The sequence below is a fragment of the Petromyzon marinus genome, chromosome 77 (genome assembly GCF_048934315.1).
Source record: "Petromyzon marinus isolate PM22_M1 ecotype Great Lakes invasive population chromosome 77, UKy_Petmar_22M1.pri1.0, whole genome shotgun sequence".
Lineage (NCBI taxonomy): Eukaryota > Metazoa > Chordata > Hyperoartia > Petromyzontiformes > Petromyzontidae > Petromyzon > Petromyzon marinus.
The window spans coordinates 2,608,562-2,625,632 of record NC_133743.1 but is presented as its reverse complement, the minus strand read 5'-3'; the positions used below and the strand labels follow the sequence as shown (position 1 = coordinate 2,625,632).

Below are 17,071 nucleotides of genomic sequence, written 5' to 3'. Positions count from 1 at the left end.
TGAGTCTCTCTCACCCTGAGACCCGGTCTCCCTGAGTCTCTCTCACCCTGAGACCCAGTCTCCCTGAGTCAGTCTCTCTCACCCTGAGACCCGGTCTCCCTGAGTGAGTCTCTCTCACCCTGAGACCCGGTCTCCCTGAGTGAGTCTCTCTCACCCTGAGACCCGGTCTCCCTGAGTGAGTCTCTCTCACCCTGAGACCCGGTCTCCCTGAGTGAGTCTCTCTCACCCTGAGACCCGGTCTCCCTGAGTGAGTCTCTCTCACCCTGAGACCCGGTCTCCCTGAGTGAGTCTCTCTCACCCTGAGACCCGGTCTCCCTGAGTGAGTCTCTCTCACCCTGAGACCCGGTCTCCCTGAGTCTCTCTCACCCCTGAGACTTGCGGGAATGCCGTGGACTTCCTACACAACGTGCGGCATCTCACGGTTTTAGTTGTTGGGTCACGGTGGTGGTGGTTGTCGTGGTGGTGGTTGTCACGGTGGTGGTGGTGGTGGTTGTCACGGTGGTGGTGGTGGTGGTGGTTGTCACGGTGGTGGTGGTGGTGGTTGTCACGGTGGTGGTGGTGGTGGTGGTTGTCACGGTGGTGGTGGTGGTGGTGGTTGTCACGGTGGTGGTGGTTAACATGTCGCCATCGTTTTGAAGTATGAGCATTTGTTTTGGGTGTGCGTGACCTTGTGTGTGCGTGACCTTTTGTGTGACACTTTGTGTGTGTGTGACACTTTGTGTGTGACACTGCGTGTGTGACACTGCGTGTGTGACACTGCGTGTGTGACACTGTGTGTGAGACACTGTGTGAGACACTGTGTGTACACTGTGTGTGTCACTGTGTGTGTGCGTGACACTGTGTGTGTGGGGAGTGATAGTGTAGTGGTTAGCGCTACGCTGCGCTATGAACCTGGCGACACGGGTTCGATTCCCGCTCACGGCCAACACCAGTGACGATTATCTGAACCGGTCCCGGGCCTCCCCTAGGTCGACTCAGCCTCAAATGAGTACCTGGTGCAGTGTGTGAACATTGCCACTAGGGAGACAAAGGCGGTCGGGCGTGGTGCTGGCCACCCACCCCCTCGTGTACCGTTCCGGCCTTCATAGGTGCTCGCTAACAGCACTTGCCCCTACAGTCTGTTAAGGCTATATGGGGGATCTTTGTCTTTGTGTGTGTGACACTGTGTGTGTGACACTGTGTGTGTGTGTGACACTGTGTGTGTGTGACACTGTGTGACACTGTGTGCGTGACACTGTGTGTGTGCGTGACACTGTGTGTGTGCGTGACACTGTGTGTGTGCGTGACACTGTGTGTGTGTGTGACACTGTGTGTGTGTGTGTGTGACACTGTGTGTGTGTGCGCGTGACACTGTGTGCGCGTGACACTGTGTGTGTGTGCGCGTGACACTGTGTGTGTGTGCGCGCGTGACACTGTGTGTGTGTGTGCGTGACACTGTGTGTGTGTGTGCGTGCGTGACACTGTGTGTGTGTGTGTGTGCGTGACACTGTGTGTGTGCGTGCGTGACACTGTGTGTGTGCGTACGTGACACTGTGTGTGTGTGCGTACGTGACACTGTGTGTGTGCGTACGTGACACTGTGTGTGTGTGTGCGTACGTGACACTGTGTGTGTGTGTGCGTACGTGACACTGTGTGTGTGTGTGCGTACGTGACACCGTGTGTGTGTGTGCGTACGTGACACTGTGTGTGTGTGTGCGTACGTGACACTGTGTGTGTGTGCGTACGTGACACTGTGTGTGTGTGTGCGTACGTGACACTGTGTGTGTGTGTGCGTACGTGACACTGTGTGTGTGTGTGCGTACGTGACACTGTGTGTGTGTGTGCGTACGTGACACTGTGTGTGTGTGTGCGTACGTGACACTGTGTGTGTGTGCGTACGTGACACTGTGTGTGTGTGCGTACGTGACACTGTGTGTGTGTGTGCGTACGTGACACTGTGTGTGTGTGTGCGTACGTGACACTGTGTGTGTGCGTGCCTGTCGAACGGGCGTTCGACACTTCACGTGGCCTCAAGGTGCACGTGGCCTGGCACAAGCGTCGTGGTGACGTCACCGCCGCTTAGTGGCGAATGGCGGTTGTTGTTGTTGTGGTGTGTGTCTCTGTGTGTGTGTGTCACTGTCTGTGTGTGTGTCACTGTCTGTGTGTGTGTCACTGTCTGTGTGTGTGCCACTGTCTGTGTGTGTGTCACTGTCTGTGTGTGTGTATCACTGTCTGTGTGTGTGTATCACTGTCTGTGTGTGTTTGGCTCTGTGTGTGTGTGTGCCTTTGTGTGTGGTGGACGTAGCCCCCTCCCCCACTGCAGCCCAGCATCTGGGGCTCCCCACCTGCCCACGTGATGAGTCAGCTGACCCACAGCCTGCCCCCGTCACTCATGGTGAGTGCTGCCCCCCCCCCGATCCTATAACCCCCCCCCCCAATCCTTCAAGTGTTCCCCCCACTAATCCTATAATCATTGCCATTAATCCTACACTTACCCTACCACTAATCCTATAATCATCCCCACTAATCCCACACTTGCCCTACCACTAATCCTATAATCATTGCCACTTATCCTACACTTACCCTACCACTAATCCTACAATCATCGCCACTAATCCTACACTTACCCTACCACTAATCCTATAATCATCCCCACTAATCCCACACTTGCCCTACCACTAATCCTACAATCATTGCCATTAATCCTACACTTACCCTACCACTAATCCTACAATCATCCCCACTAATCCTACACTTGCCCTACCACTAATCCTACAAGTGTTCCCCCCACTAATCCTATAATCATCGCCACTAATCCCACACTTACCCTACCACTAATCCTACAATCATCCCCACTAATCCTACACTTACCCTACCACTAATCCTACAATTATCCCCACTAATCCTACACTTGCCCTACCACTAATCCTACACTTACCCTACCACTAATCCTACAATCATCCCCACTAATCCTACACTTACCCTACCACTAATCCTTCAAGTGTTCCCCCCACTAATCCTATAATCATTGCCACTAATCCTACACTTGCCCTACCACTAATCCTACAATCATTGCCACTAATCCTACACTTACCCTACCACTAATCCTATAATCATCCCCACTAATCCCACACTTGCCCTACCACTAATCCTACAATCATTGCCATTAATCCTACACTTACCCTACCACTAATCCTACAATCATCCCCACTAATCCTACACTTGCCCTACCACTAATCCTACAAGTGTTCCCCCCACTAATCCTATAATCATCGCCACTAATCCCACACTTACCCTACCACTAATCCTACAATCATCCCCACTAATCCTACACTTACCCTACCACTAATCCTACAATTATCCCCACTAATCCTACACTTGCCCTACCACTAATCCTACACTTACCCTACCACTAATCCTACAATCATCCCCACTAATCCTACACTTACCCTACCACTAATCCTTCAAGTGTTCCCCCCACTAATCCTACAATCATCCCCACTAATCCTACACTTACCCTACCACTAATCCTTCAAGTGTTCCCCCCACTAATCCTATAATCATTGCCACTAATCCTACACTTGCCCTACCACTAATCCTACAATCATCCCCACTAATCCTACACTTGCCCTACCACTAATCCTACACTTACCCTACCACTAATCCTACACTTGCCCTACCACTAATCCTACACTTGCCCTACCACTAATCCTACACTTGCCCTACCACTAATCCTACACTTGCCCTACCACTAATCCTACACTTACCCTACCACTAATCCTACACTTGCCCTACCACTAATCCTACAATCATCCCCACTAATCCTACACTTGCCCTACCACTAATCCTACACTTACCCTACCACTAATCCTACACTTGCCCTACCACTAATCCTACACTTGCCCTACCACTAATCCTACACTTGCCCTACCACTAATCCTACACTTACCCTACCACTAATCCTACACTTGCCCTACCACTAATCCTACAAGTGTTCCCCCTCACTAATCCTACACTTGCCCTACCACTAATCCTACAATCATCCCCACTAATCCTACACTTGCCCTACCACTAATCCTACACTTACCCTACCACTAATCCTACACTTGCCCTACCACTAATCCTACACTTGCCCTACCACTAATCCTACACTTGCCCTACCACTAATCCTACACTTACCCTACCACTAATCCTACACTTACCCTACCACTAATCCTACAATCATCCCCACTAATCCTACACTTGCCCTACCACTAATCCTACACTTGCCCTACCACTAATCCTACACTTGCCCTACCACTAATCCTACACTTACCCTACCACTAATCCTACACTTGCCCTACCACTAATCCTACAATCATCCCCACTAATCCTACACTTGCCCTACCACTAATCCTACACTTACCCTACCACTAATCCTACACTTACCCTACCACTAATCCTACAATCATCCCCACTAATCCTACACTTACCCTACCACTAATCCTACACTTACCCTACCACTAATCCTACACTTACCCTACCACTAATCCTACACTTACCCTACCACTAATCCTACAATCATCCCCACTAATCCTACACTTACCCTACCACTAATCCTACACTTGCCCTACCACTAATCCTACACTTGCCCTACCACTAATCCTACACTTGCCCTACCACTAATCCTACACTTACCCTACCACTAATCCTACACTTACCCTACCACTAATTCTACACTTACCCTACCACTAATCCTACACTCATCCCCACTAATCCTACACTTGCCCTACCACTGATCCTACAAGTGTTCCCCCCACTAATCCTACAATCATCCCCACTAATCCCACACTTACCCTACCACTAATCCTACAATCATCCCCACTAATCTTACACTTACCCTACCACTAATCCTACACTTACCCTACCACTAATCCTACACTTACCCTACCACTAATCCTACACTTACCCTACCACTAATCCTACAATCATCCCCACTAATCCTACACTTGCCCTACCACTAATCCTACACTTGCCCTACCACTAATCCTACAAGTGTTCCCCCTCACTAATCCTATAATCATTGCCATTAATCCTACACTTGCCCTTCCACTAATCCTACACTTGCCCTTCCACTAATCCTATAATCATTGCCACTAATCCTACACTTGCCCTACCACTAATCCTACAAGTGTTCCCCCCACTAATCCTACAATCATCGCCACTAATCCTACACTTACCTCCCCACTAATCCTACAAGTGTTCCCCCCACTAATCCTACAATCATGTCTACTAATCCTACACTTACCCCCCCACTAATCCTACAAGTGTTCCCCCCACTAATCCTACAATCATCGCCACTAATCCTACACTTACCCTACCACTAATCCTACAATCATCCCCACTAATCCCACACTTACCCTACCACTAATCCTATAAGTGTTCCCCCCACTAATCCTACAAGTGTTCCCCCCACTAATCCTACAAGTGTTCCCCCCACTAATCCTACAATCATCGCCACAAATCCTACACTTACCCTACCACTAATCCTATTAGTGTTCCCCCCACTAATCCTACACTTACCCCCCCCACTAATCCTACAAGTGTTCCCCCCACTAATCCTACAATCATGGCCACTAATACTACACTTACCCTACCACTAATCCTACAAGTCTTCCCCCCACTAATCCTACAAGTCTTCCCCCCACTAATCCTACACTTACCCTACCACTAATCCTACAATCATTCCCACTAATCCTACACTTGCCCTACCACTAATCCTACAAGTGTTCCCCCCACTAATCCTATAATCATTGCCACTAATCCTACACTTGCCCTTCCACTAATCCTACAAGTGTTCCCCCACTAATCCTATAATCATTGCCACTAATCCTACACTTGCCCTACCACTAATCCTACAAGTGTTCCCCCCACTAATCCTACAATCATCGCCACTAATCCTACACTTACCCCCCCACTAATCCTACAAGTGTTCCCCCCACTAATCCTACAATCATGTCTACTAATCCTACACTTACCCCCCCACTAATCCTACAAGTGTTCCCCCCACTAATCCTACAATCATCGCCACTAATCCTACACTTACCCTACCACTAATCCTACAATCATCCCCACTAATCCCACACTTACCCTACCACTAATCCTATAAGTGTTCCCCCCACTAATCCTACAAGTGTTCCCCCCACTAATCCTACAAGTGTTCCCGCCACTAATCCTACAATCATCGCCACTAATCCTACACTTACCCTACCACTAATCCTATTAGTGTTCCCCCCACTAATCCTACAAGTCTTCCCCCCACTAATCCTACACTTACCCCCCCCACTAATCCTACAAGTGTTCCCCCCACTAATCCTACAATCATGGCCACTAATACTACACTTACCCTACCACTATTCCTATTAGTGTTCCCCCCACTAATCCTACAAGTCTTCCCCCCACTAATCCTACACTTACCCTACCACTAATCCTATTAGTGTTCCCCCCACTAATCCTACAATTGCCCTACCACTAATCCTACAAGTGTTCCCCCCACTAATCCTACACTTACCCCCCCCCCCCACTAATCCTACAAGTGTTCCCCCCACTAATCCTACAATCATGGCCACTAATCCTACACTTACCCTACCACTAATCCTATTAGTGTTCCCCCCACTAATCCTACAAGTCTTCCCCCCACTAATCCTACACTTACCCCCCCACTAATCCTACAAGTGTTCCCCCCACTCATCCTACAATCATGGCCACTAATCCTACACTTACCCTACCACTAATCCTACAATCATCCCCACTAATCCCACACTTACCCTACCACTAATCCTATAAGTGTTCCCCCCACTCATCCTACAAGTGTTCCCCCCACTAATCCTACAAGTGTTCCCCCCACTAATCCTACAATCATCGCCACTAATCCTACACTTACCCTACCACTAATCCTATTAGTGTTCCCCCCACTAATCCTACAATTGCCCTACCACTAATCCTATGTGTTCCCCCCACTAATCCTACACTTACCCCCCCCCCCACTAATCCTACAAGTGTTCCCCCCACTAATCCTACAGACATCCCCACTAATCCTACACTTACCCCCCCACTAATCCTACAAGTGTTCACCCCACTAATCCTACAGTCACCCCCACTAATCCTACACTTACCCCCCCACTAATCCTACAAGTGTTCCCCCCACTAATCCTACAGTCATCCCCACTAATCCTACACTTACCCCCCCACTAATCCTACAAGTGTTCCCCCCACTAATCCTGCAGTCATCCCCACTAATCCTACACTTACCCCCCCCACTAATCCTACAAGTGTTCCCCCCACTAATCCTACAAGTGTTCCCCCCACTAATCCTACAATCATCGCCACTACTCCTACACTTACCCTACCACTAATCCTATTAGTGTTCCCCCCACTAATCCTACAATTGCCCTACCACTAATCCTATACGTGTTCCCCCCACTAATCCTACACTTACCCCCCCACTAATCCTACAAGTGTTCCCCCCACTAATCCTACAGACATCCCCACTAATCCTACACTTACCCCCCCACTAATCCTACAAGTGTTCCCCCCACTAATCCTACAGACATCCCCACTAATCCTACACTTACCCCCCCACTAATCCTACAAGTGTTCCCCCCACTAATCCTACAGTCATCCCCACTAATCCTACACTTACCCCCCCACTAATCCTACAAGTGTTCCCCCCACGAATCCTACAGTCATCCCCACTAATCCTACACTTACCCCCCCACTAATCCTACAAGTGTTCCCCCCCACTAATCCTACAATCATCGCCACTAATCCTACACTTACCCTACCACTAATCCTATTAGTGTTCCCCCCACTAATCCTACAATCATGGCCACTAATCCTACACTTACCCCCCCCCCCCCCCCCCACTATCCCTACAATCGTTCCCCCCACTAATGCTCCAATTCCGCCCACCTCAGGACCGCTCGCTGCTTCATGCGATGGAGTGTGGTGGTGGTGGTGGTGGTGGCGGTGGAGCTCCACCCCTCATGGTGGAGGAGCTGGAGAGGAGTTTGGTGGGGGGCCCCCCACCACTGAGACAGCCCCAGGCCTTCGGGACCCCCCCCACGTACCCCCCACCACCACCGTCACTGCAGCAGCAGCTGCTGATGCAGCAGCTACAGCAGCAGCAGCAGCAGCATCAGCAGCAGCACGTGAGAGATTTGGGTGGTTGGACTCTCGTTTGGAGTGGGGTGGGTGGTTGGTAGGTTGGTGTGGTGGGTGGTATGTTGGGGTGGTGGGTGTTGGGTGTGTGGTTGGTTGGGGTGGTGGGTGGGTGGTGTGGTGGGCGATTGGTTGGGGTGGTGGGTGGTTGGTTGGGGTGGTGGGTGGGTGGTGTGGTGGGCGATTGGTTGGGGTGGTGGGTGGTTGGTTGGGGTGGTGGGTGGTTGGTTGGTTTGGGTGGTGGTTGGTTGGGGTGGTTGGTGGGTGGTTGGTTTGGGTGGTTGGTTGGTTGGGGTGGTGGGTGGTTGGTTGGGTTGGTTGGTTGGTTGGGGTGGTGGGTGGTTGGTTGGTTGGGGTGGTTGGTGGTGGTTGGTTGGTTGGGGTGGTTGGTGGTGGGTGGTTGGTTGGGGTGGTGGGTGGTTGGTTGGTTGGGGTGGTTGGTGGTGGTTGGTTGAGGTGGTTGGTTGGGGTGGTGGTTGGTTGGTTGGGGTGGGTGCGGTTGGGGTGGATGAGTGCGGTGGTGGTGTTTCCGGCCACCGACCCCCACTCGCCCAACACCTCTCCGTGTGCGTGTGTCCAGGTGCTGCGGGTGATGCCGCCACACCTCCGTAGGCATCCGCAGCAGCACGCTGGGCTTGGAATGCCCTACGGTGGTAGGGCCTCCCCCACACACGGCCTTGGTACACAGGTGTGTGTGTACGTGTGTGTGTGTGTACGTGTGTGTGTGTGTACGTGTGTGTGTGTGTGCTTACCCGCAGCCTTCGCTCGGAGGTTCGGAGAGCCGTGAGGCGCTGCAGGGATTGGGTGGCGGTCGCGGGTTGCTGAGGAGGTGGAGTCTGCCTCAGTGGCCCCTCGATCACAAATCTCTATTTAACTCCATCGAAAAAATTAACCTGCAGCGCCCACACCTATTACCATCATTAGGAGAAAGAACGGTGATCCAATCTCCGGACCCCCAGGAGCAGGTTTGCAGATTTGCTGAGCATTTCTGAGGTCCTGAGGGAGGGGAAATCCAGAAGCCTGGATAACAAAGTGGCACAAAGTGAGGATGACCCTGCTGAGGCTGTGGTGTCTCGAATATATTGGAGGAGGAAGTCACCCCCCCTGTGAGTGGCTGGCTGAGGTGCCATCTGTTGAGGTAGTACTGAAGGCGATCCAGAGCCTGAGACCAGGAAATGCACCGGGCAGAGATGATCTCCCAAGCGAAATGCTGAGGGAGGGTGGTGTTTGTGCACAGACTGCCCTACGTGACATCATAACAACAGTCTGGACCACTGGATGGGTTCTGCAAGATTGGAAGGATGCTCTGGTGGTCCCCCTCTTTAAGAAGGGGGACCGCACAGACTGTAACAACTACAGGGGCATCTCACTCCTCAGTGTGCCGGGAAAGGTCCTGGCAAGGATTATTGAACATCGCCTTGCCAGGCACTCTGAGGAGAGGCTTGCGGAGCCCCAATGCGGTTTCAGGAAATGGCGGTCCTGCACAGATGCCATATTTTCTGTCCGTCTGCTACAGCAGAGGTGTAGGGAATTCCAACAAGACCTACATCTCTGCTTTATTGACCTGGTCAAGGCCTATCATACCATCAGTAGGCCTGGGCTCTGGGTTGTTATTTGTGCTTTTGGAGTCCCCGACCCTCTGCTCACGATCATTAAGGACCTTCATGATGGTGAGCGGGCCCGGGTAAAACTACGTGGCCGGGAGTCAGAGCCATTCCCTGTACACCTTGGGGTGCGACAGGGATGTCCAATAGCTCCAACATTATTTAACATCTATTTCGACCACGTAGTTCGTGAAGCCTTCAATAGCTGTACCTTAGGAATTTCCATCTGGTACAGATATAATGGGAGGCTGATCGATGCCCGCGTGCTGTCAAGGGATGGCTCCCTATTGGTCAACCACATTATGTATGCCGACGACCTGGGAATTGCGGCTCACTCAGAGGAGGAGTTGGAGACGCTGCTGCTGAAACTGGAGTGTGCCACTAACAGGTGAGGCCTTACCATCAGCCCCACCAAAACGAAGCATCTGTCTGGGTATTTTGTACCATCGGGCACTCCACCCCCACAACTCCCAATCGGTGATGGAGAGAGTGGAGAGTTTCCCATACCTGGGCAGTGTGCTCATGACCGGCTTCAGTTTAACAGCAGAGGTCTCACTCTGAATCAGTCGAGCGGCATTGTCTTTTCATCGGTTGCGTAACGCTGTGTGGAAGCTACCTGGTCTGTTGCTCCGCACTAAGCTTCGGGTCTTCTCCGCCACGGTCATTCCCTCCCTTCTCTACGCTTGCGAAACGTGGACCCCCCTAATGGAACATCTTCGCCTGTTAGAAACATTTAGGCTGGCCTGCCTTCGATCAATCCTGGGTTTAACCAGGCTGGATTGTGTGAGGAGCTCACAAATCCTGGCAAGATCTCGACAAAGTCCTATCGGTGAGCTCCTCCGGCGGGCAAGGCTGTGTTGGCTGGGTCATGTAGCCCGCATGCCCAGCCACCGCATGCCGAAACGGCTTTTGTTCGGCCGGATCGAGGGGGTTAAACGGGCGCGGCACGGGCTAGAGAAGAGATGGAGTGACGTGGTGCAGGAGGACGTGGAGCTGTGAGTGGACTTGCCGATGACCGGTACCAGTGGTGTGAAGGACGCTGCTACTGGGCAGTTGGAGGCAGTCGCCCTCCAACAACAACGGAGGGCGGAGGAGCGACGCTCACAACAACGAGCGGCGCGCCGGGTGGCTAAAGCACAGCAGGTTGGCACAGTATGGGGCACAGGTGGTGCATCAGCCAGTCATCTCAGTCAGTCGACCCGTGGCACCTGGGTCTGCCCCGTGACCTCCTGCCAGCGGGCGTTCGACACTTCACGTGGCCTCAACGTGCACATGGCCTGGCACAAGCGTCGTGGTGACGTGACTTCGTGGCGAATGGCGGTGGTTGTGTCACTGTGTGTGTCACTGTGTGTGTGTGTGTCACTGTGTGTGTGTGTGTGTCACTGTGTGTGTGTGTGTGTCACTGTGTGTGTGTGTGTGTCACTGTGTGTGTGTGTGTGTGTCACTGTGTGTGTGTGTGTGTGTCACTGTGTGTGTGTGTGTGTCACTGTGTGTGTGTGTGTGTCACTGTGTGTGTGTAGGGTTGTCAACTCTCTCCCCAGGCATTCGCTCAGCTGCAGAGGAACGTCGCCCTGCTGAGGCCTGGCCAGGTGAGGGGGGGGGGACCGGTGGGGTGTGGAGTTTGTGGGACGACGCCACAACTCCACACGCACACACACCAGCCACACACACCACACTCCAGTGACACACACACACACACACACCAGCCACACACACACCAGCCACACACACACACACCAGCCACACACACACCAGCCACACACACACCAGCCACACACACACACACACCAGCCACACACACACACACACCAGCCACACACACACACACACCAGCCATACACACACACACACACCAGCCATACACACACACCAGCCACACACACACACCAGCCACACATACACACACCAGCCACACACACACACACCAGCCACACACACACACACCAGCCACACACACACACACACCAGCCACACACACCACACACACACACCAGCCACACACACCACACACACACACCAGCCACAGACACCACACACACACCAGCCACACACACACCACACACACACCAGCCACACACACACCACACACACACCAGCCACACACACCAGCCACACACACCACACACACACACCACACACACACACCAGCCACACACACTCACACACAGCAGCCACACACACACACCAGCCACACACACACCAGCCACACACACACCAGCCACACACACACCAGCCACACACACACCAGCCACACACACACACACACCAGACACACACACCAGACACACACCAGCCACACACACACACCAGACACACACCAGCCACACACACACCAGCCACACACCAGCCACACACCAGCCACACACGCACACAGATACACAGAGACGCATGGACTGTGTTTCACTTTGCATGTCTCTCCTCTCCCCCCGCCCCAGGCGGGCCGCTTGAGTCCCAGCCACTTTGTCCGCCTGGGGCCCCCCCTGGGCCTGCCGGGCAGAGCCCTGGGCCCCCCCCCGCTGGGTGGGGGGGGGCCCCCCGCGCCGTCGCCTCTGCAGGCGCTGCCGCGGCCGCTCCCCCCGCCGCCATTCTACGGCGGCCTCCACCGGCACGCCCAGCCGGGCCCTCCACCCGTACAGACACTCAGGTCTCACGCTCACTCACTCACTCACACTCACGCTCACTCACGCTCACTCACGCTCACTTACTCACTCGCTCACTCACTCACGCTCACTCACTCACTCACACTCACTCACTCACTCACGCTCACTCACGCTCACTCACGCTCACTCACTCACTCACGCTCACGCTCACTCACGCTCACTCACGCTAACCCACTCACTCACTCTCACTCACGCTCACGCTCACTCACACTCACTCACACTCACTCACTCGCTCACGCTCACTCACTCACTCACTCACGCTCACTCATTCACGCTCACTCACGCTCACTCACTCACGCTCACTCACTCACGCTCGCTCACACTCACGCTCACTCACGCTCACTCACTCACGCTCACTCACGCTCACTCACTCACTCACGCTCACTCACGCTCGCTCACTCGCTCACGCTCACTCACTCACGCTCACTCACGTTCACTCACTCGCGCTCACTCACTCACTCACGCTCACTCACACGCTCACTCACGCTCGCTCACTCACGCTCACTCACGCTCGCTCACTCACGCTCATTCACGCTCACTCGCTCACGCTCACTCACGCTCGCTCACTCACGCTCATTCACGCTCACTCGCTCACGCTCACTCACGCTCACTCACACGCTCACTCACGCTCACTCACTCACGCTCACTCACGCTCACTCACGCTCGCTCACTCACGCTCATTCACGCTCACTCACGCTCACGCTCACTCACGCTCACTCACGCTCACTCACGCTCACTCACTCACGCTCATTCACGCTCACTCACTCACGCTCACTCACGCTCACTCACGCTCACTCACGCTCACTCACGCTCGCTCACTCACGCTCATTCACGCTCACTCACTCACGCTCACTCACGCTCACTCACGCTCACTCACGCTCACTCACGCTCGCTCACTCACGCTCATTCACGCTCACTCGCTCACGCTCACTCACGCTCACTCACGCTCGCTCACTCACGCTCACTCACGCTCATTCACGCTCACTCGCTCACGCTCACTCACGCTCACTCACGCGCTCATTCACGCTCACTCACGCTCACTCACTCACGCTCACTCACGCTCGCTTACTCACTCGCTCACTCACGCTCGCTCACACTCACGCTCACTCACTCACACTCACTCACGCACGCTCTCGCTCACTCACTCGCTCACGCTCACTCACGCTCACTCACGCTCGCTCACTCACTCGCTCACGCTCACTCACGCTCACTCACGCTCGCTCACTCACTCGCTCACGCTCACTCACGCTCACTCACGCTCGCTCACTCACTCGCTCACGCTCACTCACGCTCACTCACGCTCGCTCACTCACTCACTCACGCTCACTCACGCTCACTCACGCTCGCTCACTCACTCGCTCACGCTCGCTCACTCACTCGCTCACGCTCACTCACGCTCACTCAAGCACGCTCACGCTCGCTCACTCACTCACTCACGCTCGCTCGCTCACGCTCGCTCACGCTCGCTCGCTCACGCTCACTCACACTCACTCACTTGCTCTCACTCACTTGCTCTCACTCACGCTCACTCACGCTCACTCACTTGCTCTCACTCACTTGCTCTCACTCACGCTCGCTCACGCTCGCTCACGCTCGCTCGCTCACGCTAACCCGCTCACTCACGCTCACTCACGCTCACTCACGCTCACTCACGCTCACTCACTCGCACTAACCCACTCACTCACGCTCACTCACGCTCACTCACGCTCACTCACACTAACCCGCTCACGCTCGCTCACGCTCACTCGCGCTCACTCACGCTCACTCACACTAACCCGCTCACTCACGCTCACTCACGCTCACTCACACTAACCCGCTCACTCACGCTCACTCGAGCTCACTCGAGCTCACTCGAGCTCACTCACGCTCACTCACACTCACTCGAGCTCACTCGAGCTCACTCGAGCTCACTCACGCTCACTCACGCTCACTCACGCTCACTCACACTAACCCGCTCACTCGAGCTCACTCGAGCTCACTCACGCTCACTCACACTAACCCGCTCACTCACGCTCACTCACGCTCACTCACACTAACTCACTCACTCACGCACGCTCACTCACTCACTCGCGCTCACTCACGCTCACTCACTCACACTAACCCGCTCACTCACGCTCACTCACTCACACTAACCCGCTCACTCACGCTCACTCGCGCTCGCTCACACTCACTCACACTAACTCACTCACTCACGCTCACTCACTCACACTAACCCGCTCACTCACGCTCACTCACTCACACTAACCCGCTCACTCGCGCTCGCTCACACTCACTCACACTAACTCACTCACTCACGCTCACTCACGCTCACTCACACTAACCCGCTCACTCACGCTCACTCACACTAACTCACTCACTCACGCACGCTCACTCACTCACTCGCGCTCACTCACACTAACCCGCTCACTCACGCTCACTCACGCTCACTCACGCTCACTCACGCTCACTCACGCTCACTCACTCACACTAACCCGCTCACTCACGCTCACTCACTCACACTAACCCGCTCACTCACGCTCACTCACCCACTCGCTCACCCGCACGCTCGCACACTCACTCACCCGCACGCTCGCCCGCACACACGCATGCCCACTCATTCACTCGCCCGCACTCTCGCTCACCCGCACGCATGCCCACTCACCCACTCACTCACCCACTCACTCAATCACCCGCACGCACTCGTTCACTCACGATGGCCGTGTCTGTGTGTGGGTTCACGGTGTACGAGTCGGTGGTTGTTGTGGTTAATGTAATTGTTGTTGTGGGTAATGCAATTGTTGTTGTGGGTAATGAAGTTGTTGTGGTTAATGTAATTGTTGTTGTGGTTGTTGTGGGTAATGTAATTGTTGTTGTGGTTGTTGTGGTTCAGGTTTTCCAGGCCTCAGCCGGGCGAACTCCACCCTCAGCACCGGCGACTTCTCACTCAGAGGCAACCACCACCACCAACAACCATCACAACAACAACAACCACCACCAACAACAACCATCACAACAACAACCATCACAACAACAACCATCACAACAACCACCACCACAACCATCACAACAACCACCACCACAACCACCACCAACAACCATCACAACAACAACCACCACATCACTACCACGAACAACCATTACAACAACCACCACCACATCACTACCACCAACAACCATCACAACAACAACCACCACCACATCACTACCACCACCACTACCACCAACAACCACCACCACCACATCACCTCCTCACTACCACCAACAACCATCACACCAACAACGACCACCTCAGTACCACCAACAACCATCACAACAACAACAACCACCACCACATCACCACCACCACCACGACAACAACCACTACCACCAACAACCATCACAACAACAACAACCACCACCACATCACCACCACCACGACAACAACCACTACCACCAACAACCATCACAACCAACAACCGCCATTCGCCACTAAGTGGCGGTGACGTCACCACGACGCTTGTGCCAGGCCATGTGCACGTTGAGGCCACGTGAAGTGTCGAATGCCCGCTGGCAGGAGGTCACGGGGCAGACCCAGGTGCCACGTGTCGACTGACTAAGATGACTGGCTGATGCACCACCTGTGCCCCCTACTGTGCCAACCTGCTGTGCTTTAGCCACCCGGCGCTCCGCTCGTTGTTGTGAGCGTCGCTCCTCCGCCCTCCATTGTTGTTGGAGGACGACTGCCTCCAACTGCCCAGTAGCAGCGTCCTTCACGAGCCTCCTCCACAGAGGCCGATCTTGACACCGCTGGTACCAGTCATCGGCAAGTCCACTCAGCTCCACGTCCTCCTGTATCACATCACTCCATCTCTTCTCTAGCCCGTGCCGCGCCCGTTTTGCCCCCTCAATCCGGCCGAACAAAAGCTGTTTGGGCATGCGGTGGCTGGGCATGCAGGCTACATGACCCAGCCAATGCAGCCTTGCCTGCCAAAGGAGCTCACCGATTGAACTTTGTCCAGATCTTTCAAGGATTTTCGAGCTCGCACAATCCAGCCTGGTTTAACCCAGGATGGATCGTAGGCAGGCCGGCCTAAATGTTTCTAACCGGTGAAGATGTTCCATTTATGGGGGTCTACGTTTCGCAAGCGTGGAGAAGGGAGGGAATGACCGTGGCCGAGAAGACCTGAAGCTTCGTGCGGAGCGACAGACCAGGTAGCTTCCACACAGCGTTACGCAACCGATGAAAAGATAATGCCGGTCGACTGATTCGGAGTGAGACCTCTGCTGTCAAACCAGAGCCGGTCATGAGCACACTGCCTAGGTATCTCCACAACTGCCCCATCACCGATTGGGAGTTGTGGGGGTGGAGTGTCCGATGGTACAAAATACCCATGCAGGTGCTGAGTTTTGGTGGGGCTCATAGTAAGGCCCCACCTCTTAGTGGCACGCTCCAGTCTCAGCAGCAGCGTCTCCAACTCCTCCTCTGAATGAGCAGCTATTACCAAATCATCGGCATACATAACGTGGTTGACCAATAGGGAGCCATCATTTGACCGCACCCAGGCATCGATCAGCCTCCCATTGTATCTGTACCAGATGAAAATTCTTCCGGTACATCTATTGAAGGCTTCATGAACTACGTGGTCAAAATAGATATTAAATAATGTGGGA

General features: G+C 53.8%; 1 protein-coding gene across 4 annotated transcripts in view; it reads left to right on the top strand.

Annotated features, from left to right (window-relative positions):
• Positions 1 to 17,071, top strand: part of LOC116958459 (protein PAT1 homolog 1) — a 58,658-nt gene that overhangs the window by 12,118 nt on the left and 29,469 nt on the right. For all 4 annotated transcript variants that reach the window (XM_076056683.1, XM_032981067.2, XM_032981065.2 and 1 more), the window contains 6 exons: positions 2,285 to 2,374; positions 7,935 to 8,168; positions 8,759 to 8,866; positions 11,303 to 11,371; positions 12,218 to 12,426; positions 15,312 to 15,371. In XM_076056683.1, coding sequence (XP_075912798.1) covers positions 2,285 to 2,374; positions 7,935 to 8,168; positions 8,759 to 8,866; positions 11,303 to 11,371; positions 12,218 to 12,426; positions 15,312 to 15,371 — 770 coding nt within the window. The remainder of the gene's footprint in view (positions 1 to 2,284; positions 2,375 to 7,934; positions 8,169 to 8,758; positions 8,867 to 11,302; positions 11,372 to 12,217; positions 12,427 to 15,311; positions 15,372 to 17,071) is intronic.